Source organism: Macaca fascicularis, chromosome 13 (genome assembly GCF_037993035.2).
Source record: "Macaca fascicularis isolate 582-1 chromosome 13, T2T-MFA8v1.1".
In the NCBI taxonomy this organism is placed as follows: Eukaryota; Metazoa; Chordata; class Mammalia; order Primates; family Cercopithecidae; genus Macaca; species Macaca fascicularis.
This window is the reverse complement of record NC_088387.1, coordinates 36,865,153-36,891,054: the sequence shown is the minus strand read 5'-3', so window position 1 is coordinate 36,891,054 and position 25,902 is coordinate 36,865,153. Positions and strand designations below refer to the sequence as shown.

Sequence of the window (25,902 nt, the reverse complement as noted above, 5' to 3'; positions counted from 1 at the left end):
CTTCATTTCAGTGCTATTAATATATCATGTCTGTCTTTCAGGCCTGATTGGGCATCAGCAAAGCAACTTCTTGGTGACTCTAACTTTCTAAAAAGGCTTTTAGAATATGATAAGGAGAACATAAAGCCTCAGATATTGGCAAAGCTTCAAAAGTATATTAATAATCCTGATTTTGTGCCTGAAAAAGTGGAGAAAGTGTCCAAAGCATGTAAATCTATGTGCATGTGGGTAAGAGCTATGGATTTGTACTCTCGAGTGGTCAAGGTCGTTGAACCAAAAAGACAAAAGCTCCGTGCTGCACAGGTACATTTTCTGTATTGTGATATTTTATAGAATTGAAGACCATGATCGCCAATCATTCAAGTTCTCTGTATAATGTTACTATGGTCTTACGCAATATAGACAGTGACAAAACTCTTGGAAATTAGCTTTTGTTTTAAACAAGAGCTGGCAATTGTTTTTCAGAAATTGCCTCTGAAATCAGCCTTCTTTCAGCATAGGAGGAACATGAGTTCCTCAGTATATTCATCTGAAAAAAAAGGAATTAATCTATTATTTTTAAGATACTTTTTAGCTCAAGCATCTGATGGTCTGTATTTCCGTTTGCTAAATACTTCCATGCTTGATGGTGTCATCTGAGGTTTTAGAACCAGCTTAACCCTGTCATTGGATGTGAGGCCCTTCATCTTCCCAAGAAGAAAAAAGAATGATCATTTAGTGGAGCAGCTTACTGAAAGAACTATGGCTATAGAGCAGGGGTTGGCAAACTTTTTCTATAAAGACCCAAAGAACCAATATTTTATGCATTGCAGACTATCTGGTCTCTGCGGCAAGCACTCAGCTCTGCTGTTGCAGCACAGAGAGAGTCGTTGACAATACATAGATAAATAAGCGTGATTATGTTCCAATATAACTTTATTTATTGACACTAGAGTTCAAATTTCATGCAATTATCACAGTTCATTAAATATTATTCTTTTAAAGAGTTTTTCTAATTATTTAAAAATGTAAAAACCATTCTTAGCTTGCAGACTGTACAAAAACAGGCAGCAGGCTAGATTTGACCTGCAGGCCATAGTTTGCAGATCTCTGATGTGGAGAACTAGTTAGGAAATATTAGTTTCCACTATGGCATGAATATTTAATTTGTTGCATCATTTAAAATTAATAATCCATTATGATACCTAATTCATCCCAAATGCTCAGTATACCTGTTTCTCTATTGTGATTTATTTTGTTGGGCTTTATTATTGATTTTGTTTTGTTTCATTTACTTCTGTTCTTGTATTTTACTCTAATTTATATTTGTTTTAACTTTATATATCACATCAAAGTCTTTTTGGACATGAAAAGAGGAACATATATACAAATTTTTTTAGATCTGTATTATTAATGGGCAAATTCAGCTTTCTTTTTGGGCCTGTTCTTAAACAGTTGCTTGATTTTATTAGGCTGAACTTGACATTACCATGGCTACCCTGAGAGAAAAGCAAGCATTACTAAGACTAGTAGAAGATCAAATACAGGCCTTACAAGATGAATATGACAAAGGTGTAAATGAAAAAGAAAGCCTGGGTAAGTAACTCATAAAATTTACATTGGCCAGGAAACGCCTGATTTTCAGAAGTAGGAAGACGTTTTTGGGAATCAGGTTTTAGCTTTTATCCAATGTATAGAATGTATTTTCATTAGCCTTCTAGGATCAAATAAGAACTCATGTGTTTTATATATTCAACATCCTGTACCTGAACAAGCCTTACTGGAGCATGTTACATTAAAACACAAAACAGTATGTGAATTTGATCCAGAAACTAAATACTACAAGGATACAGAAAACACTGTCTTCAGAGTTCTCGATATGGAAAAGGCAAGCTTAGACTTGGTTCTGAAATGGGAATGAATGCTGAATTGGTGTAAGGATTCATAGAGATGTATTGACATCATTAGTTAAATAATGCTATTCTGCTAAAAAAGAAACAGGTAAATAAGCTTTTAATACTTTATGAAAATATTGAATAGTATAATCTGATTTTCTTAAAATTTTTCTAGCAAAGACGATGGCCCTGACAAAAGCACGTCTAGTACGTGCTGGAAAGCTGACGGCAGCATTGGAAGATGAGCAGGTTCGATGGGAAGAAAGCATACAGAAGTTTGAGGAAGAAATATCAAATATCACTGGGAACGTGTTCATAGCAGCAGCTTGTGTGGCCTACTATGGGGCTTTCACAGCCCAGTACAGGCAGTCAGTGAGTAACCCTGCTTTCTGTAAGGAGGGATAAGAAGCAGCTGAAACTGGAGCCGGGGCTGGTTCATTTTTCTGAGTTCAGATGGAGGCTCTCCCCTGTAGAGGTTCTTCATGGTAGAATTTCCTTATATATTTCACAGTCCTTCACTCCCCCATCAGCCAGTGATGGTCTACCCCTGGGCTTTCCTTAACACGTTCCTCCCCTTCCTTCTCCTGTCTTAGAAAGCTATTCATCATTTACACAGTTCAAAAACCTGGGGGAAGGAAAAGACAGCGAGTCCCCTACCCTTATGATCAGAAGTGGCACGTAAAGCCAGCCTGGATGAGATGTTCTCAATTGGTGAAACTGCAACAGAGGGCCAGTCAACAGAAAGGAGCAGGCAGGACCAGGAGGAATCTGTGCTTCCTTGGGCTTTTATCTTTTTACGAAAGAAAGCCTCAGCCGGGTGCGGTGGCTCACGCCTGTAATCCCGGCACTTTGGGAAGCCGAGGCGGGTGGATCACCTGAGGTCAGGAGTTCAAGAGCAGCCTGGCCAACACTGTGAAACCTCGTCTGTACTTAAAAAAAAATAATAATACAAAAATTAGCCAGGCATAGGGGCGGGTGCCTGTGATCCCAGCTACTCGGGAGGGTGAGGCTGGAGAATTGCTTGAACCCAGGAAGCGGAAGTTGCAGTGAGTGGAGATCACGCCATTGCACTCCAGCCTGGGCAACAAGAGCAAAACTCTGAAAGAAAGAAAGAGAAAGAGAGAGAGAGAGAGAGAGAGAGAGAGAGAAAGGAGGGAGGGAGGGAAGGAAGGAAGGATGGGAGGGAGGGAGAAAAAAAAGAAAGACCGGCCTCTCATTTATCAGAGAATAAAAGTTTCATCTACATGCATTTTCCAGGAAATGAAATTATTTGAAAGAATTTTACAGTCATTTTTTTGAAATGTCTTCCTAAAAATGTTTACCCTTGTCCTTGAGTTATAAAACCTGATGTAGTACCCTCATATAGACTCTCCAGGAGCTCTCAGGTCTTAGGGTGCCATATTTCTCCCTGGGGCCAATTGTGCTTTTTGGGGACAGACAGGTCTCTATTGTGCACTCATTGAAGGAGGTAATATGCCAACATCCCTTTCCCTCATCTACTGACTGCTTGTACACCCTCAGTCGTTGTGATAACCCCAAACTTCTCCACGTGCTTTCAGACTCTCCCAACAAGGAAAATACAAACCTGGTTGAAAACCACTGTGACAACCCAGTCATTTACATGTGAGATAACTGAGGTCCAAATAGAGGGAATGATGTTTCCAAAGTCACATCTAACTAATGGTATAAAGTACCTAGGCCTCCTGATTTTGGTCTACTTCCTGTGTCCCGTGCTCTGATGCCAGCACATCTGGGAGACTGGGAGGGTTTAGCTCTTGAGCCACTGACTTACCGCTGCCCACGACATTTTGCATGTGCCCTCGTTTACTGAGTTTTCCTGGCTCTACTCAAGTAATCCGTCCTCCTTCTGCAGCTTATAGAGTGTTGGATCCAGGACTGTCAGTCTCTGGAGATCCCAATCAATCCTTCCTTCAGTCTCATTAACATTCTTGGAGATCCCTATGAGATACGGCAGTGGAACACTGATGGGCTGCCCCGTGACTTGATATCAACAGAAAATGGCATTTTGGTTACTCAAGGCAGACGATGGCCTTTGATGATTGATCCCCAAGATCAGGTGTGTAGCAAATGCTTCAGAGAGTGACTTTTGGTTCTGCTTAATGTTGAGCTAGCTATTAAAAAATATAAAAGTGGGCTTCAATGTACTTTGAGATTTAGAGTTAACGTATGTGGAGATTTAGACCCAAAAGAGAGTGTTAAAGTCTAGTCCAATTCCCTCATTTTGTGGATGAGAAAGTAAGAAAGAAAGAATTGAAGTTCTCCCATACTTGATTTTGATTGGTTTTGTTTAGGGGACTGACCATTTGTTTTTTGTTTTCTGTGAGGGCAGAAATCCACAGATCTTCCTTCTTCTGTAGTCCTTGTTCCTAAAAGGTCTGAGGAATGACATTGAAGTCAGGATATGATCGAATATTAGAGCAAGCCTGACTGGAATTTACAATTGACAGCATCCCATTTTCTGACTCCCTAAGTTCATGGATCAGGTTGTACTAAATAGGGTTTGGAAGAGGGAGCCACTGTGCAAGCAAGGGAGACCAACTTGAATACCATAAGCATGATCTCTGTTCCCAGATGACTCTTTTCTTTATTTCTTCCACATCTGAGCAAAAAGAAGAGCCCCAAACGTTGGGCTTAAAAGATGTCTTTATTACCGGGAGGCAGGGTAGTATAGTTTATATATTTCCAATTTGTTTCTAGATTGAATAATAGTTCCACACTTTCTTCTAAAGCTTTCGCTTTCTAGCGATTTATTATGCTCTGAAGCAAATGTTCTGCTCTGTGCTTTTCCAAACAGGCAAACCGTTGGATAAGGAACAAGGAAAGCAAAAGTGGTTTAAAAATCATTAAGCTTACAGATAGTAATTTCTTACGAATACTCGAGAATTCAATCCGACTTGGTTTACCTGTCTTACTGGAAGAGGTTTGATTTTCACTTCCTTTTCTCATGTTAGTTCCCAACTTTCAAATCATATCTGGAATCCTATATAGGCCACATCCCCGTCTTGCTAAAGACACCAGTCAACTCCATTTTCAAATTGGTCAAACCAATGCCTCTTCTCCTTAAACAATACATTATCACATTGCAAGAGGGGTAGGAGGGAGGACCTGTTGACTTTCAGACATTGTTTTAGTGTTAAGAGAGCTGGCCTCTGTTTCCCAACACTGCTGTTTCACAGGCCTCATTATGGCCCTTGATGGTGAGCTGCCCTGAAAATTCACAACAGTAGTGCAGTCAGGATTATGTACATACACTAATTATATGAAGCCAGTAAAATATTCTAGTGGGTATAAACATTAATTTTTACTTGGGCGTAAGTCAGAATTGGATTGAGTGAATTAGAAAAGAATGAACTTTTGTTAAAAAAAAAAAAAGAAGAAAAAGAAGAAGAAGGAGGAGGAGGGAGGGCAGTGTTGTTTGTTGAGTCTAGGTGCTCCATTTCTTTGGCTATCATTGCAAGAATGGATTTTTTTTTTTTTTTTTTGAGACGGAGTCTCGCTCTGTTGCCCAGGCTGGAGCGCAGTGGCCGGATCTCAGCTCACTGCAAGCTCCGCCTCCCGGGTTTACGCCATTGTCCTGCCAAGGAATGGATGTTTTTTAAACTGTTCCCTCATTCAAACATTATTTGAGAACCAGTGGCAAAAAATATAAATGTGGTTTCTGTCCTCAATAGCTTACAATCGAGGTGGGGACAGAGACAGTAAACAGTGAAAGAAAGAGAGAAGAAATGAGAGAGAGGGAGGGGAAGAAACTTGTGATCAAAGATTTGAAAGGGTAAAGAGGGGGCTGGTATAGTCACCAATGGGTAGGCCACCAAGGCTCGTCTGATTTAGATATGTGGGTAAAGGGAGTAATTTAAGCTGTGACCTATGTGATGGGCTCAGCCATATGCCAGGCTTAGAACGAAGGACTTCCCAAGCAAAGGGAACAGCACAAAGGCCCTGGGCACAAAAGAGATTGGTTAATGATCATGGTTTATTTTCCTATAAGTCATAAAAGAACGAGCGAGCAAAAACATGGGCTGTGAGTTGAGTCTCAGTTTAACCGTGCCTAGAAGTATCACTGCTTCATCAGAAAGAAAGAAAGCTCAAAAAGGCCATGGACCAGGGCAGTTTAGCTGCAGCACCTGCATGATGACGAGGAATTGTAATTAATATGTTAGCATTAACTAATATTTATTGCATGTTCACTCCATGCCAGACTCTGTTCTCAGTATTTTTATGTATATTAACTCATTAATCCTCACTGCCCCATCACAAGATAGTTACTATTGTTATTCCGTTTTGTCAGTGAGGAAACTGAGGCATGGAAGGGTTACATAAACTATCCAAGCAGCCTTGCCTGCCTAGGAAATCCGCAAGTTACACTATTCCCCACTCAAGCCACAAAGAGCACAAGGGGCCTCAGTGTGACCAAGCTTGGCCTTGACCAACACGAGGGTGGTTCTGTAATGGATCCCAGTCACAGGAGAGAATGAAGTCTCTAGAAAACTTTGGCATGGGTATTTTAGCCCCAAACTGGATTCCTGAACTCAGGTTTACTTCGTGACATGTGAGATCCTGAGGGACTTTCTTCTTTCATGGCAGCGGACCAAAGGTTTTCTGTGATGTTCTGCCTCTGGACAGAGTGTTTTAACTGTAGCGGAGTGCTCTTGGGAGAGGGGATGGGCCCTTGTCAGAGCCCCAGCCAGGAACAGGACACTCTGACTGGTCCTTCCCCACTCTCTGTGCCTTGGGGTCATCAGCGTTATACACCTAGCTGTTTTCTACTTTGCTAGGGTGATATATTCAAACTTTGTCTCCACCCATTCATGGGCATGAAATCAGTTGCGACCATCTCAATCAACATTTTCAAATGAAATAGAGTTTTTTTTAATCCCAAAATTATATTGAATAAAGGTAAATTTTAACTCATAAACTTTTGTTTGAAGAATTTACATGTGTGGGTACCATGTCACAATGTAAAAATAGATGTGTTACAATGGATGACAGTCAAATTTTGAAAGCCCCAGGCCATGGGACCCTATCACATATGTCCTGACATAAAGATGTTTCTGATGGGATCCCTGGGCAATGTCTGCATGCCCACATTCCTACCAACAGTCAGATTCGCTTTGAGGAAAAAGGCATAATGGTCATGTAGAATAGGGGTTTATAGACTTTTTCTGTAGAGAGCCAGGGAGTAAATATTTCAGTTTTTGCAGGCCTCATGCAGTCTCTGTGCATATTCTTCTTTGTTTTGTTTTGGTTTAGTGTTTTTTTGTTTGTATGTTTTTACAACCCTTAAAAAGGTAAAAGCCATTTGTAGCTCAAGAGTCATAGAAAAATGGCCACACGGGGCCAGATTTGGCCTGCAGGCTGTCATTTGCCAATTCCTGGTTTTAAACAACCATGAAAATGAACAGATCTTCATTTGTGTGGGGCCTGTTGAAGTCCAACCCACAATGATTTAATCTACCCAGCTTCTCTCTTCTTCTCATGGAAATGAATAGTGTGTAAGATTAATGTAAATAGATATATTGCCTTCAGATGCTCTTATTTCCTTAGATTGCTAATAAAATGCTCACTGGAAAATAGGTACTGTTAGAGGTAGTGTGAGAATGTTAATAAATATCCATCAGATCACTGGAAAATTGTTCATTCACAGTACATTTTGAGGCCTAAGGAATTTTGTGAAGTTGATGCTATCTATTTTAATTGCTTCTTTTTGTGTTGTCCTGTTTTGTTTTAATTTCTAAGCTTAAGGAAACCCTGGATCCAGCTCTAGAACCCATTCTTTTGAAACAAATTTTTATCAGTGGTGGCCGACTACTCATCCGTCTTGGAGACTCAGACATTGATTATGATAAAAACTTTAGGTTCTATATGACAACCAAAATGCCAAATCCCCACTATCTGCCTGAGGTATGAACTACTGGTCTGGAATTCTCAACTTAACTGGATTATCATGGTGTAATGAATCTCTGAAGTTTGATGGGCTACCACCCGAAGGGAAAGCTCTCCCCCATTCTCCCCTGTCTTCTATACACTCCCCTCTCTTCCACCATCCTCCATTCTTGCTTCTCTTCTGAGCTTTGATTCTGATTCCAATCACCCTTGTCATCACCATCTAGTTAGGTTGCAAGCCCCTGCCCACTGGGGCCTAGGCCGATGCTCTGTCTCACCCCACTGCACACCTCTCCAGTGCCCTCACCATCTCCCTCCTGGTCCACAGCCACTCCTTCTAAACACAGGACATCCCCCTTTTAAACTCTCTCTTTCCTCCATCAGCAAAGACTATTTTTGTCCCTGTTATTATGACTAATGAATGAATCAGAGCTTAGTTGAGAGTCCATGGGGCTGGGGTGTGGGGGAGGAGGAGGTGTCATTATTTAAATGTGCAAATGCCCACAGCATATGTGCCCAAATGAAGAGGTCACCCATTTGAAAACTCTAGGAACAAGACAACACTAGAGAATCATGATCTAGAGGTCCAGTGTCTACACTTAGAGTTATGGGTGGTGGGGGTATCTTGTCCCCTTCTCATGCTCTTAGATTCTTTGAGAGGAGCTGTGTGAGCTCCACTCCATACATACGTCCCTGAGACTCAGAAGACTCTAGAAGAACCCCTACTCTAGTACTACAGTGTCCAAGGTAGTTGCAACAGAAATGAAGACAGCTGGAACTCCATTGCCCCTCCCACAGATCTCCCATGGGGCTCTCCCTGGCCACAACCCCCCTCACATGCCCAGGTGCTGCCCCAGCTCCTGGCACATCTGTGCACTCTGCAGGCTCTTACCTAGGAAAGGAACTTGACCTCAGAACTTTACTTCTTTACCACCACAACCCTCCCAAAAATATCCTTAAATATACCATTCCAAAGAGTGTCACTTTCATTTTAACTGTTAAATTGCTCATAGCTATCTGTCTTCACCAGATGTGTTCAGGTTGAATGAAATTGACACACTTCTTGAATAAGATGGGGAAATATTGAAAGTTTAAGTTAGGATTTACCTCGTCAGCCTCAAGGAGTTTAATTACACAGCCACTACCGGTGCTCATGTCCCAAGTCCCATTTCAGAGTTTAGAAAAGTGACCAACATTACCAGAGGCTGGGAAGGAGAATGTAGGGGAGCAGGAAGGTAGGGATAGTTAATGGGACAAAAATATAGTTAGATAGACTAAATAAGATTTAGTATATAATAGTGCAACAGAGTGACTACAGTCAACAATAATGTATTGTACATTTAAAAATAACTAACAGAGCATAATTAGAATGTTTTTAACTCAAAGACATGATAAATGCTTGAGGTGATGGATAGTGCCCCCAAAAAAGAAGTGCGACCAATGTGCCAACTTTCACTCTTTCATTTCTCACTTATTTAACTTTTGAGAGGGTGTATTGCCCACAAGACCCAAGCCTAGCTCTGTCACGGGGTCAAATTATCCCATTTCCAGGATCCTCAAGTCAATCATCTCTAAAAAGAGATCAATCCTACTTCAAGGATTTTGTAATAAGATAAGTATTACAAAATTACAATATGTAATTTACCATATTACAAAATCCTTGAAGTACAATGCCATGTGTTCATTCACACACCCTTGTTATACTTACTGGTTTTTGCTATTGACTTATCGAGTGATGTCGGAATATATTATAGTAATAATTTTCCATTAAAATGTTATTAGACAAAATATATAAAACTTTGTTTATTATCAATAATACCTTCTTTCAAGCAAAGACACATTGCGTCATAAGTAACTAAGTGATTTTATTACCTCATTTAGTTCTCACAGCTACCCTATGAGTTTTTACTATAATTATCCAAAATTTTAAATATCAGAAACTAAAGCTCAGCACAGATGAGTGGCTCGTCCACGATGACACAGTCACTAAAGGGTGCAGCTCAAATTTGAACCCAAGCTGTCAATTCCAAAATACTGCTTTTAATCCTTCACTGGCCCACCTTTCCATAAAACACGATCTAGGATTCTGTAACTGTGGTGTCTGAGGAACAAGATTGTTACTCATATTGGCAGCGAAAAATATGAGGATTTAATAAGCGACATTACACCTGAAGTATGTGTGGGGATAGGTGTGTGTGCAATTAGACCTGAGATACATCCACCTGGGTAGTAATGAGCTGTGTTCTAATAAAGAAAGGTATTTCATTAGTTTGCACTTAAGCATTTTTATGCACTCTGTGCTTCTCTTCCAGGTATGCATTAAAGTTACCATTATCAATTTCACTGTAACAAAATCAGGTCTGGAGGATCAGTTGTTAAGGTAAAAAACCAGGGAGTTGGGGGGAGGGAAGGGAGTGTCGTGGGTTTCCTAAATATTTTGTTTAGAAATATTGGCAAAGAAAATTTTCTGCTGTGTGAAAACGCTACACATGAAACCTTAATCAAAAAAAATACAAGTAAATGGCCAAGTTCTTTACCGTTTTCATAGCTGCTCAGAGCAGCTGATCTTGTCTGCTGTCTTCTCAAGGACGTCAAGGATAGACCCTTAATTCCCCACCCCCACTGTTTGAACCAGGCTGGCAGCCCAGCCCTGCCTCTTCCCTTCACTAGGATTTCCATCTTGGGCAAGTGAACAAAGTCAGTCTTTCTGTTGTTCCTAGAAATGCAGTGGTCCATACCTGTGAAAAAGCAGCTTCTCCAAACATATTTGTTCCAGCTTCACTGGTCTTTAGGTGGTTTCTTAGTGTATTTAACTGTCCACTTCAAATATATGTGTGTGTGTATATATGTATTCTTAGTATATTCTGTATGTGATTAAATCCCTATTTCCCAAATATTGGATTATGAGTTGTTAATATTAATCATCAAAATTAGCCAAGAGGTTCAGGAAACAAATTTTTAAAATATTTATTAAAATAATAACATTGAGGTTGATTCAAAATTAATTTTATATTTAATATATATTTAACCAACAGATATATACACATATGTATGTATACAGGAATACATACATATGTATTTTTATTCACTATAAAGAAACATACAATTTAGACCCATGTTCAAAAGAATTATCCCTTATATTCAAGTCAAGATCATCCTGACTTACCCATGTTGTCACTAATGAGCTTGAGTCTTATTTCTCTAGCTTGTTTTAGGAATTATTCTGCTAGCTGCTAACTTGCTTACCTTCCACTAGGATAACTTCTTTCCAATTAAAGGTTATATCACCATATTTTATGAATACATTGTAAGGACTTGGCTGAACATTTTGCATACCAGTTTATTCCTGTGCATAGTTAAGCTCAGCTGTGTCACTAAGCTCCCAGCATGTTAAGCTGCCTGGGACAAGAAGGAAAAGTGCCCTGATAAGAACACAGGAAATGCTGGGACTCAGTCATGGTGTGCAGTATCTCCCTGCTATTTCTCCTAGATTGATGGCATTGAAAAGGGAAGCTAACAGCCCTCAGCCAGGGTGAGGATGGAGCTGGGTCTGCCTGTGTTCTGACAGGCCGTCACCTATTTCAGTTGCCCTCTGCTCTGCTGAGCTCCTGAACAGGCAGTGATACTCATTGTGCTCAATTGCTCATTGCAATTTTCCTCAGATCCTCTCAATTTTGAACACCACAGTTCACCTCCCTGCCTCCTGGAGAATGCCAACCACAATGCCTTAGTCCTTCTGAGGCAGCACAAGGCCATTTTTCAACTTCAAGGAATTCCATTCAGCCACCCAGACTGTCCACCTCCTTCTGTCTTCCTTTCTATTTCCAGAAACTCTAACTCACCTCCTGACTTTTGGCAGGCTCTTTTGATTCTTAACTTGACTAATTCGATTAATGTTTCTCTCAAACTGTTTCCTGAGCTCACCTTTATCTTAAAATATTCCTTAAACTACTGTCTTCTGAAAAACTTATTTAAACAATTGAATTTGAGGTTATGATTTTTAATATTCTTTATATAATAATTTCAAGGTGTCTGAATTCTGCATGTAACAAGTAAATAATGGGTTGTTACTTGAGGCAGCACACTAGTAACAGTACATGCTGGAGCCAGCAGACCCAGGCACAAGCCCAGCTTCTCATAGCCATGTAATCTCAGGAAGTGACCCACTAGAGTCTGTGCATCTGCAAGGTGGGGGTGATAACCACAGTGCCCACCTTATGGGGGCATTCAAAGGATTAATAGATAATCCACATAAAACTCTTAGCAAGGTGCATTGCATTGAGTAGTGCTTAATAAAGATTAACTCTTGCAAATGGAGACTGGGAGCAAATTGTGAAAGAACAAGTGAAGGGAGATATAAATTCACATGTTTATACAAGGGTGAAGCTGGAGGTAAGGCTCCTTTTTCATATGCAATCAAAAATCATTTCATGAAGGTGATGTGATTTCAGAATCTCCCATGTTAGTACAGAAAGAATATTCAAGGCATCATAAATATTCCAGGCACCATTTTCTTCTTAGCACAAGCAAGCGTTAGAGATAGAAATTGAATGATTAGAGAGATCAAGTATTAAGCAGGTCTTCCTAAGAGATGAGCAGAAGGTATGGAAACTTCAGTAGCAGGCATCTCTAAAATACAAGATAAAGGATCAGAATTGACATGTAGCTGAGTCAGAAGCTTCTGTATAAACCCAGCAAAAGAGATATGGTATGCATTCAGATTCGGCCATCAGCATTAATGCTCAGCTAAATAGTATTAAGAATAAGAACAATTACAAACAGAGAAAGAAAAATAGAAGCAACTTTGAGGCACTGGCAGAGACATAATTTAGGTATCTGAACTTTGGTTTTAGTGATGTGGTGCGACTTGAAAAACCCAAGTTGGAAGAACAAAGAATCCAGCTCATCGTGAGGATCAACACTGATAAAAACCAGTTGAAAACTATCGAAGAGAAAATCCTGAGAATGCTCTTTACCTCTGAAGGAAATATTCTGGACAATGAAGAACTTATTGACACACTGCAGGATTCAAAGGCAAGTAAAATATTTTTAGTATTTATGGAAAGTATGTTACTTCAAAAGTTATAACTACAACCTTTGAGGGTCCTGTAAGGGCTTTTAAAGCAAGACGGGGGCCACACTGGGCTTCCATGGACACACAGATGGGTGCCTGCCTGTCAGGGCTCCTTGCCAACCACAGAAACTTGGAGAAACTGTAGACCACCGCTCCTCTTGTCTTGTCTGCATTTCTTAAATAAAACACATAATGTAAAGAACTGGGACAAGATATAAATTGAAAGGAACAAACACAACAAACTTTCATATGAATGCCATCACCTGCAGGAAGCCTCTCTCTGATATTCCCAGTTGGAACTAACTTCCTCCTCCTCAGAATTTCTGTAGTGTCTTATCTGAATCTCTACTACAGCACTTGTCACTATTTACCCTATGTCACAGTTATCCAATTACATGGCTTATCTCTTCTCTTGGGTTGTTAAGTTCTCTGCAGTGGGAATCTGTGAATAGTTCATTTTGATATTCCTTCTCCAAGGATTACACATGGTGGTTGCACACAATTGGTACTCAACAAAAACGTGTTGATAGTAAGATGAAGTTTTACCTTAAACTTAAAATTCTTCAGTAAATTATTTCTCAGATTCAAACCATCATTTAAGGAGTGTTTACTAAGAACACAGCTTACAAAATGATTTTCATCCACTTGTGAGAAACAAAATAATTTACTAAAAAAAATCCCCTTGACTTTATTAAGCCAGAAGCACATAGGTTATCTTTTTTGCTTTTGTTGACATCAAAACTGGTTGACTGCTTTATACTGTACCGCCCTTGAGATTGCAGTATTAAAACAGTAATAAGCAAGTAATTTGGTGCCTCTGTTTTCTTCCTCTCTCCTTTAGCTTTTTTGTTCATAGATCTCTTTATCCTCCTCTCGTTTATTCTTCCTTGGGATTTTTATTCCTGGCAGTTGTCTGTTAACCCACTTGTTTTTATTTTTAGCAAAGTTTTACATGCCAACTCTTTAAAGAATGAAATATTTCTATAAGGCTTATTACGAAAAATAGCATTCCCTGCCTTCTCTTCCCACCAGCCACCCATGCCTCCCTTCACAGAGGCAGCTTTCTTGATTTTTTGTTTTTTGTTTTTTATTTTGTTTTGTTTTGTTTTGTTTTGTTTTGAGACAGGGTATCGCTCTGTCACCCAGGCTGGAGTGCAGTGGCATGATCACGACTCACTTCAGCCTTTATCTCCCGGGTTCAACCCATCCTCCTCCATCAGCCTCCTGAATATCTGGGACCACAAATGCACAACACCATGCCCAACTAATTTTTGACTTTTTTATTTTTTATTTTTTGTAGAGACAGTGTCTCACTATGTTGCCCAGGCTAGTCTTAAACTCCTAGCCTCAAGCAATCCCCCTGCCTTGACCTCCCAAAGTGTTGGAATTACAGGAATGAATCACTGTGCTGGCCAAAGCAGCTACTTTCATTTTGCATCTTAACTGTTATCTGTACCCCAGCACACACACACACACACACACACACACACACACACACACACACCCCTTCCCATCCTCTGGCCTCCCACTGTAGTTATATCCTGATTATAATAAATGTTAACATTGCCTAAGGGTGAAGATCTGGCTCTAAGTATTTGGGGTCTGAGAGGAGAAGAAGGGCTAGGGTCTCAGCATCCAGTGTGCATACAGTCACCCAGTCACTCTGTTTTAGTTCCTTCCTTCCGTCAAAAATCCCCCTGTTTTACTTTCTCCAAAGGAAATTTCTATTTTTTTCTGCCAGGATGAGAAAGGGACAAACCCCTGGCCGTGGGTGGCGTAGGAAGATGACCTAGGGAGTCCTACCACCAATTCTTATTTTAAGCCCTTCCCACTTCCAAGAGTGCTTCTTGCACTAATTCTTAAGCCTTTTAGAAGAATTCTGTTTTATAAATTGGGTGAGTTCATGGCTATCCACTTTTGCCAGTGTAGGAATCCATTTTTATGGGTGTGCTAAATCATTGCCACCCTTCTGTCTGCTTTCCAGTTCCCAAAATTCATTGATATTTCCTCTCCCATTCTTCCTATCTTTATGGGTTTACTCTGCATTTTTAAGCCTTTTCCTACAATTTTAATGTAGCTTCAATAGGAAGTGAAGGTAGATACACATGCAATGACTGCCATCTTTATCTATAAGCTGGTTTATTTGTTTTGCAAGGAGCTGCCTTGGAGTCATCCTTTCTATAGAGCAGGGATCAACCTGATCCTTGGCTGCATTTCCTGCCACTTCTTGGCTACAGTTTATATGCCTCTCAACTCTCAGAATCCTTACATAAAAATATGTCTTATATTCTCTAAACGTGGCTGAAACCTCAAGTCTATAGGGCATAGTGTCTACAAGTAGTTGCCAAACTCAACAGAGGCATATAGTATTCTAATATTCTTTGGCAAAGAGAAGAAAACGATCCACTTTCCTTCTCTTTAGCCCTGGGTTCTATATTATCAGTGCCTTGTGCTCCCTAAGACATAAAGAATTATTTGTTAGTGGGCCTGCATGATCCACCAGCTGCTCCCATATCAACTTTTTTTTTTCTACTTGGATTTGAAAGCTTTAGTTGAGTCCCATATTAAGATAGGGGTTTCCTACTCAATTCTGCCCTTTATTTCCCCTTCAGCTCCCTGAGGGGATATTACAGGGAGAGTTTGAACTTTCTGATTCCTGGAAACAGCGTCTGCACTGAATCCTTCCCCTCCCTTTCCTGGTGGACTGGGGTAAACAGTCTAGACTTACACTCTTTATTATGGTAGGTAGCCACTAGCCATAGGTGGCCGTTGAGCACTTCAAATATGGCTAACCTGAATTAAGATGTGTTGGTAGTGTAAAATACACAACAGATTTCAAGGGCTAAATCCAAAGAAACAAAATATCTCAGTAACTTTCATGTGGATTATATGTTGATAAAATATTTGGGCTATATTAAAAATATATTATTAAAATTAATGTCACTTATTTTTTATTTTTAATAAATTTAGAAAATGTATGATTATGTGGCTCACATTCTATTTCCATTGAAAAGCACTGGTCTATACAGGAACTTGATGATTCCTTTTAGCTTTGATGGAGCAAATACTGAGCAGTCAGTTCCCTTGATGATTTTTCATGGTCCCTGCTCTAGACCCTTTGACTTTCTAGAGACAAAAGGATCTCCCAACCTAGGGATATCCACCTCTGAAAAACAGTGGGGGAAGGGAGAGGAGGCAGGGACAGACAGCAGTAGAAAGAGAGAGACTGAGAGATACAGAGAAGGGAATCTTGAAAGTACATTGGGCAGAGGGCTCCCCAGACCCACAAACCCAAAATGCAGAAAACCAAAAGACCTTGAAAGCATCTCTAACTCACTTAGGGTTATAATCCTCCACAAACAACAGCTTCTATCCCATATGTCTATACCTGGGAATACTAGGTAAAGAACAAGAATATTAGTCACCCTTGTTATTCCAGGGAGGGATGTGGTGCCACTCACTGCCTCCAAGCCACTCTCTACTCCCTTCTTTCGGGCATTTTCCTGGGTATCCCTTCTCCTTTCATTCCTTCATTCATTGTGCGAGCCCTGGACTGCTCACAAAGAAGTTCGGGAGCAATTCAGAGTGCTACGATAGTGTTTGCATTGCAGGAGTAACTCAGATTGAGTCTCAGAGACGTGCTGCTTCTATGTTTTCAAAGCTACTTGTATTGCTTGCTGCCCTCTGCCTATTCCTAACTCTGGAAGGAAGAAAAGTCAATGAACTCTGAGACTCAGTCATTCCACCTGGGGACCCCTTACTATAATCACCAACCTATTCTATCTTTATTTCTTCCCTAGACCTAACTGGATACATTCCAGATGTCCCACTATTTTTCTGGAACAGATCTCTAAGAACTTGTTACTGTATGTTTATTCAGATCACTTCTGGTGCCATTAAAACCAGGCTGGAAGAAGCAGAGTCCACTGAGCAGATGATCAATGTGGCTCGTGAGAAGTATCGCCCAGTGGCCACTCAAGGCTCTGTAATGTACTTTGTCATTGCAAGCCTCTCAGAAATAGATCCTATGTACCAGTATTCATTAAAATATTTTAAACAGGTAAGTGTGTTCTTGTTGTTAATGAAAGTCATCTCTTTGGCCTCTATTACACCTGTTGAATTACTTCTTACCTCACACAAGCCATAAGTCTAGTTATCAGGTAGAATCTCCCAGTGCACACATGGTTCAAGAGTGGTTCCAGTCAGGCATAGTGGCTCACACCTGTAATCCCAGCACTTTGGGAGGCCGAGGTGGGTGGATCACCTGAGGTCAGGAATTACCCTGGCCAACATGGGGAAATCCCATCTCTACGAAAAATACAAAAATTAGCCAGGCATAGTGGCGGGTGCCTGTAATCCCAGCTACTCGGGAGGCTGGAGCGGGAGAATTGCTTGAACCCAGGAGGTGGATGTTTCAATGAGCCAAGATCGTGCCACTGTACTCCAGCCTGGGTGACAGAGCAAGACTCTGTCTCAAAAAACAATTTTTTTTAATTTTAAAAAAAGAGTGGTTTCACCAGCCCTTCCAAAGATGCGGTTTTTAGAATAGAGTTAGTGATTATTTTATATATATATGTGTGTGTGTATATATAAAATTTAGAATTTTTTTAAAGATTTGATTGCCCAGTATGCACAGAACACTGTAGAGGAAGAGAAGAAAGCTGCTTTGCAAGTTTCATTTGCTCCTGACTTCCTTAACTAACTAGCATGCTTATTTTCCTTCATGCCTGCCTTTCTTTCTTAAGAGTCACAGCTCAGTCCCGTTTCTTTAGACATCCTCTGCAGTAATCTAGATTCCTTTCCACTGTTAGTGTTTTCTGTTGTATCTCAAGTCCGAACAGCACTGACCTTAACCAAATTGGTCTAAGTATCTTTTATTTCCCAAACCTTTTATGCAAAAACCTGTCCCTCTTCCTTCCCTGCGCCCACTTTTGACTTAGAGGGATCTCTTTCCTTTGTTTCTGTCCCACTTTCACCATATGACTATGAGACTCTTGTTTTATTTCACCCTCTCTTCTTTATCTCATATTCACAGTTGAATTTCATCTGCTGTCTCGTGAGTAGGATGTTTTCACTCCTTATCCTCTTTGTAGCAGCATTCGTTTTTTCCAAAAGCAAATTCAATGCCACAAAGCTTCAGCAGGCGATGTCAATTTTGCTAAAGACTTCCAGGGAAGACAGAGAGTTTGCATTACTCATTACACAGCAAGACTTACCAAGCATCTGCATCAGAGGTTCTCTCCAGAGGTTCACTCCAGAGGTTCTCTCAGGGGCCAGTGGCCTCCTCTCAGCCCACCCAACCACAGCGTCCCTGGCTCAGTCTTCCCATCAGCTCCTACTCCCTCTTGGCAGTACTATCTCCTTTTCTGGGCAAAACAGTTTAACTTACTCTTACTTTTCTGTTCATCCATGCTTATACCCTACCCATGACATAACTCAGTCAACAAAGGCCTCTCCCTCCATACGTGCCACTCAGTAGAAAACAGTGGAGAATAGTAAACATAAAGCTCTTTCCCTGCAACACATCTCTATTTCCTGTTATATGCCCCTGTATAGTCAATGCTGGCTCACACACCTGGAAGCCAGGCCAGTCTAGGCCTAGTGTTTTCAAAACACTGTTCCACAGACCTAGGTCCTAAATGAATTTTCACAGATATTGCCCATCAACACAATTTAGACTCTATAGCCTGGAATTCAAAGCCACATCCAGCCTGTCCCTGTTTCATCTCTCCAGTCACATTTCTCACAACTCCTGTGCAACAGCCAAATTGATCCATTTACATTCCCAAGACTAACTGGATGCTTTTGTGTTTCTGACACTCCCTCTGTTTGGAATGCCCTTCCTCCCAACCCAAATGCCACCTTCTCCACCAAAGTCTGCTACTGGGGCTGCAAACATCTAGAGGCTGACTGGAATGAACGTCCAAAATGGCTGACTCACATGGCTGGGCTGTCACCCATGGCACCTGCAGTGGCCTCTCCACGTGGCTTGGGTTTCTCACTGCAGGGCAACTGGGTTCCAAAAGGGCCTCTCCCCAAAGTAGATGTTCAAAGAAACCAAGATGGGAGCTCTAGGACTTCTGACCTAATCTTGGATTTCATGCAACATCAATTCGGCTACAGTCTTTTGGTCAATTAAATCACTAGGATAGTCCAGGTTTGAGAGAAGGGGATTTAGACTCCACCTCTCAATGGGAAGAGTAGCAAACAGTTTCAGCAGTCTTTATCCAAAACATTTGATATGCTTCATCTGGCATAATGTACCCCACGTTGCCTTGTGTGGTTTTCTTCTCTCTCCTGCTGGAGCCTAAACTCCCAGGAGGCAAAAATGAAGCCTTACCCATCCCATATCCCCAATGGTGCTTAGCGCCACATAATGCTCATGAGTGTTTCATGAATGAAGAGTCTGTTTTGATCTCTGCATATAACATTCCAACAATTCTTCTTGAACTTCAAATAGTCAAACAATTCTTATGACAGCTTGATTTTTTCTCTAGAGGTCTTATTTAGTACCCTTGATAATGGTTGGAGGTCCAGGAACAATTTCTGTTTCCAGGAGAGAATGGAAATGAGGAATTGAAAGAAATGGGAGTCAAATTGTTTAGATAGGCCTGGGCTGTCTTTCAACAAGATGTTTATTTTAGCAGTCTTTAAAAGCCATCTGTACTGGGTTCAAACCTCAATTCCTAGAGGCAAGGGTTTGGGTTCTCATATCTCTGCTCCCTTCCTTTAGTTGGCAGGTATTAACGCAAGCAAAATAAGGATTACCAAATCCTGTAATGCCACCTAAGTGACTTTTTTATAATACTTTTCTTATCCTGGGTGTTTTGGAATTTATGCTCTTCAAGGTTTTAAAATCTCCTTCAAGAAATAAAAATGAAAAGGCCCTAAAATATCTTGGGCTGAAAGTAAAAGCGATACTGGATGAATCATCAAAGCTCTGGAGTTCTACAGATTAGAAGGGAAACCAGAAATCCAAAACATATTTGTAGATGACAGTCTTGGCCAGGATACCCTCTACCAAACCCATTTCACAGTGAAATTCTTTAGAGAATTTTGAGATTTACCGGTTGTATTTTGGTACCATATCTCTCACATATTCACTGGGCTTTAACCTCTATGTTTCTTGTTAGGTTGTTAAAGAGGGCTGAGTCCTCTTTTCTCCTGAGTGTGTTAAAACAAAACTCTATTACCCTTGTCAACCAAACTTTCAGGAGAATCAACAAGGACTTTCCCAATTCCCTACAATAATTGTAGGCTTCCTCTAAGCCCTTTTAACGTGGGGGAATGGAGACCTATTTTGGTGAGGAGACTGACACAATCAGGCCCTTTCCCTTTGTGCTCCATCCTATTAGTAGAAGAGGCGGGTAGGAGAGGCCTGCACAGCCTCAGCACAGTATTTCTAGGAAGGAGTGGAGGACACGTCTTGACCCTGATCTGCTTTGGTCCTTAGCGGGCTTCTAGCTGCCAGTCTGTTTTGATTGGTCTGCCCTCACCATGAACATATATCTTGATCCCAGGGATTGGGCAGGTACTACCTCCCTTCCCACTTTACCCCTCAGGCTGCAGATCCTGAGACACAAGCACATGTTCCTCGGGGCCCTGGTGGGACTTCCCTGAGTCTCTGCTGCAAGATCCCTCCTTGTTCCATGACTTCCATGGAAGGCCACATATTCAGGCTCTGCTCAGCTTCCTCACACAGCCTGGGACCTTTAGAAATTTTTGATCTTCCTTCCACTCCACTTAGAAGTTGCAGAAAATGGGTAGGACTACGTCAGGCCTAATCCCTCAGTGCCACCATCTCTACTGCCTTACCAATATCTTTATAATATGGGGCACCTTTGTGCTAGTGATTCTCCTTTCAAAATTTACAGGTAGGAAACAGGGTAGAAATCTCCTTTAAAATCACCAAAATCAGTTTCTCTTAAATTTCAAGGAAAATTCTAGCACATTATTTCTACACCCTAAGAATTATCTTGGGGAAGTGCTAAGAAATAAGCATGAGCTTACCTTGCTCTTACATCTCTCACCCCAAAATGCAGGGTTTATCAAATCTGGGTTGAAGATGTTAAAAACCTGGTCCTACCAGCTCACCACCATTTTCCAAAGTTTCATGTCTCACATCAAGATGATGCTTTTGAATTTTGTCAAGAACTTGGCATTAGTCCATTTCTTAAAAATAGGAGAGAAAGGGGAGTGTAGAAAACAAATATCATATATCACTTTGGGATGAATTCTAGACTTTTTCATAGTACAGTAAGTCCTCACTTAATGCTGAGAATAGGTTCTTGGAAACTGTGACTTTGTTAAGCAAAATGACATATAATGAAATCAATTTTTTTGGTCTCATCAGTGTAATAGCAAAATGACTTTGAATGCAAGGTTGTTCATAATTCAAAGACCTGCTGTGCATAATTTCACTTAAAGCCTCAGTTTCCAAGAACCTATCGGCCACATTGAGGACTTACTGTATTCATCTCCCGTGCTGCCGTTTACTCACTGAATGCGAACAAGGGAGACAGAGATTTTTTCTTCTCTACAGAGAATGAATTAAATCAGAGACGTTGATAGAGCTCTCTTTCACACAGTTGTTCAATACCACCATTGAAACTTCTGTAAAGACGGAAAATCTACAAGAGCGCCTGGACATACTGCTAGAACAAACTCTCCTAACTGCTTATGTCAATGTTTCAAGAGGACTTTTTGAACAACATAAACTCATCTACAGCTTTATGCTCTGTGTTGAGATGATGCGTCAGCAAGGAACCCTAACTGATGCTGAATGGAATTTCTTTCTCCGAGGTTCTGCAGGATTGGAAAAGGTACCTGATTCTCATTTAGATGATGATTCATATGGTCTGGCTGTGTCCCCACCCAAATCTCATTTTGAATTGTAGCTACCATAATTCCCATGTGCTGTAGGATGGACCTGGTGGGAGATAACTGAATCACGGGTGCAGTTTCCCCCATACTGTTCTCGTGGTAGTGAATAAGTCTCATGAGACCTGATGGTTTTATAAGGGGAAACCCCTTTCACTTCGTTTTCATTCTCTCTTGCCTGCTGCCATGTAAGATGTGCCTTTTACCTTCTGCCATGATTGTGAGGCCTCCCTAGTCACATGGAACTGTGAGTCCATTAAACCTCTTTTTCCTTATAAATTACCCATTCTCAGCTATGTCTTCATCAGCAGCATGAAAACAGAATAATACTATGATCGTTATTCTAGATAGAGCCCACAAGCACCTACCAGTGCTCGGTGGTGACTCTGGTGGCTGAAGGCCATACATTTGGCTGTGTGGTCCAGTGGAGGGAATTGAGGTCAGGAGGCCCATGTTATAACTCAGTTCTGCCTCCAACTAACTGTATAATGTATCATTTAGCCTCTGTATGGAGCACTATCCTCACCTATAGAAAAGGAATATTGGGAGTAACCAATGAGCTAATAGAAGTGAACATGTTTTGAAAAGCTGACCCTCTTACAAATGTAAAGAGTTAAAATCCAGTAAAAGTTGTAATTCACAGACTTAGCAATAGTTTTTTTAAAAACCATGACCGTCTCTTGCCTGGAGATACATCTCATTATAAAGCATGGGAAGTGACAAAATGACTTGATTGTCACCTTCTGTAATACTATAAAACGAGTTCTGCTGCAGTTCCCTTCTTCGTGTTCATCTGCTTGTCCTGCTTGCTCCAGTCCCTTAAACTGGCCTAACCCACACACGTACCACAAAGCTAATGGCCCACAGAGGTGAGCCCCTAAACCTTGCCTACAATTTGGTCTCTGCTCCACTCTAAATTCTTGGCTCTGTCCAACTCTGCAAGTCTCAAGTCCTGTCCTTGGCCCCTGCAGACCTGACATCTGCACCTGTTTGCCAGTATTTGAACCCCAGTGTATCACTAGGAGGTTGAACCTGATGCTTTTATTTGACTCGCAGCACCCCATGCTCCCAGAAAAAGTCCAGACAAGACGTCTCCACCAGATGTTCCTTCCTCCCTGACCCCCATCCGTCTTGCATACACACATATTCTGTGACTCCTCTCTTAATGTGTCTTATCCTCGTAATCACAGTTCATATTCACAGAGAGCTTGCTATGTGTTTTATGTATATCAACTCCCTTATTCCTCTCAGTATTCTTCTTGGGTAATTTCCTAATTTTTATCTCTAGTCTATGATAAGATAGTTAGGCACGGAAAGGTTAAGTAACTTGTCCTGATCACACACTTAATAGGACCTGGAACCAGGATTTGAACACTTGCAGTCTATAAAGCCTGCTCTCTTAGCCAGTTCACTCTACTGCTGGCTGTTAGCCACTCAGCCAGGCCCTGCCCTGTGTGCTTTTGCCCTTCCTTCCTCACTGCAGCCTTGTCAACAGCTCTTCTTACAGTTTTCTCACACAGAGACTCAAAGAGGTTAAAGAGCTTTCCAAAATCACACTAATGCATGACACAGACTGATTCAAACCTGTGTCTGAGCTCCCAAAGCCCATGTCCATTCCAAAACCACCTACTTCTCATGAACAGCATATTTTGAAAAGTTTAAAATATGTTTTAAATACCATCAAACTCAAAACTTAAAATTACCATCGTCAGAAACTTCTCTGAATTATTTTTAATTAAACTGTCTTTTTCCTCATGGTAGACATAAGGAAATTGGAAGGATTCTTGACTAATAATTATTTTTAGAAATGTATTTGGGGGCATATTTTATATGGTCACTTCATTTGACGTTTTGACACTAGTATTTTCTATTTTTATCATAAGTGCTACATTGTTTTTTGCTACATTCGTTAGGATCTAAATTAGATTTTCTGGAATAACCTTGGAAGCCAACTTCCATACATAAAACTTTTTCTGGGGAAAAATGTGCACTGAGTTCCAAACACCTATGACAAGATCGTATCATTATGCAAGGAGATGGTGCAACAAAAGGGCTCTGGAAGAGACCTAGAAAGAATAAAAGAAGAGTGTCCAGGATGGGAGGAGAGAGAGGAAGGAGATACATGCCCCATGGAATCTGGAGTTGACTGGATGCACTAGATAAAGAAAATCCAGATGAGAAAATCCAGATGACCTTTCTAGAAGGTCGCAACAACAAAAGGCAGAGGGGGATGCTGTGGTCTGCAGCTGGAGACTGGCTGTTGTGAGCAGAAGTAGGCATTTCCAGGATTGAACCACAACAGTTAGAATTTAGGGACAAATAGAAACAACTGGAACCAATACACAAAGCCTCAAGCATCTGCAGGTTTCTATTACATGTGGACAAGGTAAATGGATTTCTGCAAATTGAGGTCTCCAGGCTATTCTCATTGGTTATATTCAGTCTGTACAACTAATGTTTTTAAACGATGATATTTTAAACAGGGGTGTCCAGTCTTTTGGCTTCCTTGGGCCACATTGGAAGAAGAATTGTCTTGGGCCACACATAAAATACACTAACGATAGCTGATGAACTTTAAAAAAAAATCGCAAAAGAAAAATCTCATAAGGTTTTAAGAAAGTTTACGAATTCGTGTTGGTCCACATTCAAAACCATCCTAGGCTGCATGTGGCCTGTGGGCCATGGGTTGGACAAACATTTTTTAAAGCATTTTCTCTTAATGCCAGGAATCCAAAAAATGATGCTAGCATGTAATAATAGCATAACCAGAAAACTTTACATGATATCTATTTCCTGGAAAATTCATTAAAATTTGTGCAGAGACCAGTGATTTGTTTTACACATTATTATTAGAGATCAAAATACAGCAAAACCACTCAGAATTCTGCATTAGATATTTGTAAATGCCTGTGAACATTAACTAATCTAAGAGTCTTTGAGGGGTTTATCTAGGATCAAGATGTAACACAGGGAAATGCCACTTCCAGCATGACAGTGTGAGGATCTTCACATACCTGCTCCCCAGCAAAACTGTTGAAAATTATGTAAGGATCATTTAAACTATCTGGAAATGGTCCCAGGCACATACAGCAAATGAATAAACATTTATTTGAGATAATTTATTAGAGGCTCAGTAAGGACAGCAAGAGTCTGTGGTCTTTGAACCTAGACCCACTGCCTCCCTTCCTGCTCCCAGCTTAGTGAGATAGAAACTGCACTCCAGACTGATGCAGCTAAGAGCACAGGGCTCCTGCTTACTCCCCACTGCCAGTTAAAGGGCCATATTCCTGAGAAAGACAGGACATCAGCATTTCTCATCCTGCCCACAGCTACCTACTGCTGAAGCTAAGTTCCAGTTGAGTGCAGCCAAAAGGTGGGCCTGCCTTCTTCCACCCAGCCCCCACTGGGGAGACTGAGGCTTCATGTTTGGTGCAGCATCGCTGTTGTTCCAGCTCCTAAGATAGTAGTTCATCAATGGCAGAGGCAAGCTGAGGAGACCTGAGGCTACTGTCTTCCCACCCATGGCGTACTCAGCTCCTGGAATATGCCTCTGCGAAAAGTGCAACATTGTCATGCCCCTGGGATTTTGCCTGAGTGGGAGAAGCAACCCATAAAACAGATAGTTCCTTATCTCCTCACAGAGTAACTGACTTCATTTCCAACACAGTATGGAAAAGTTTAAGCCTAATGATGCTCTCTAAAACAATAAAGGTTGTAGTGAAAGGCAATTGAAAGGAAACTGATGGAATTACCGGACAGAGAGACAACATATAAACCAGCTGGTTTGCCAGAGATTAAGAGAAGACACTGAAGCCTGCCAAAGACCAGAAGAAAACCCAAACACTGACCTTAGCAACTCCTTCAAATGGGCCCAAATTTGAATGTTTTAGTCTGAGGAGAAATTTGTCCCCAAGAGCATTGTTAAAAACATTAGAGCAATCAGCCCACAATTAGTGGTGCTTGACAGCTAGATGCAGTCAAGGAAAACTATCAAAAAGAGCCCTGAAAAAGCTATGAACATCCCAGGGTAACTGTGGGCATTCCTAAGGCTGCACCCCTTGAGGAGCAACATTAGAGGCTTAATGTTGTACAGGGGTTGTGGAGAGACTCCACTAAAATAATCCAGTCAGTTATTAAACAAATAAGCAAGTAACCGTAAGAAGCCTTTGG

The 25,902-nt window shown here is 40.9% G+C and overlaps 1 protein-coding gene across 1 annotated transcript in view; it reads left to right on the top strand.

The window, feature by feature from the left end:
* The window catches only part of DNAH6 (dynein axonemal heavy chain 6), a 367,549-nt gene that overhangs the window by 255,437 nt on the left and 86,210 nt on the right, over window positions 1-25,902 (top strand). The window contains exons 52-61 of the mRNA XM_005575454.5: window positions 42-303; window positions 1,452-1,575; window positions 2,050-2,246; window positions 3,748-3,951; window positions 4,690-4,815; window positions 7,632-7,796; window positions 10,091-10,158; window positions 12,632-12,812; window positions 16,733-16,912; window positions 21,441-21,674. Coding sequence (XP_005575511.2) covers window positions 42-303; window positions 1,452-1,575; window positions 2,050-2,246; window positions 3,748-3,951; window positions 4,690-4,815; window positions 7,632-7,796; window positions 10,091-10,158; window positions 12,632-12,812; window positions 16,733-16,912; window positions 21,441-21,674 — 1,741 coding nt within the window. The remainder of the gene's footprint in view (window positions 1-41; window positions 304-1,451; window positions 1,576-2,049; window positions 2,247-3,747; window positions 3,952-4,689; window positions 4,816-7,631; window positions 7,797-10,090; window positions 10,159-12,631; window positions 12,813-16,732; window positions 16,913-21,440; window positions 21,675-25,902) is intronic.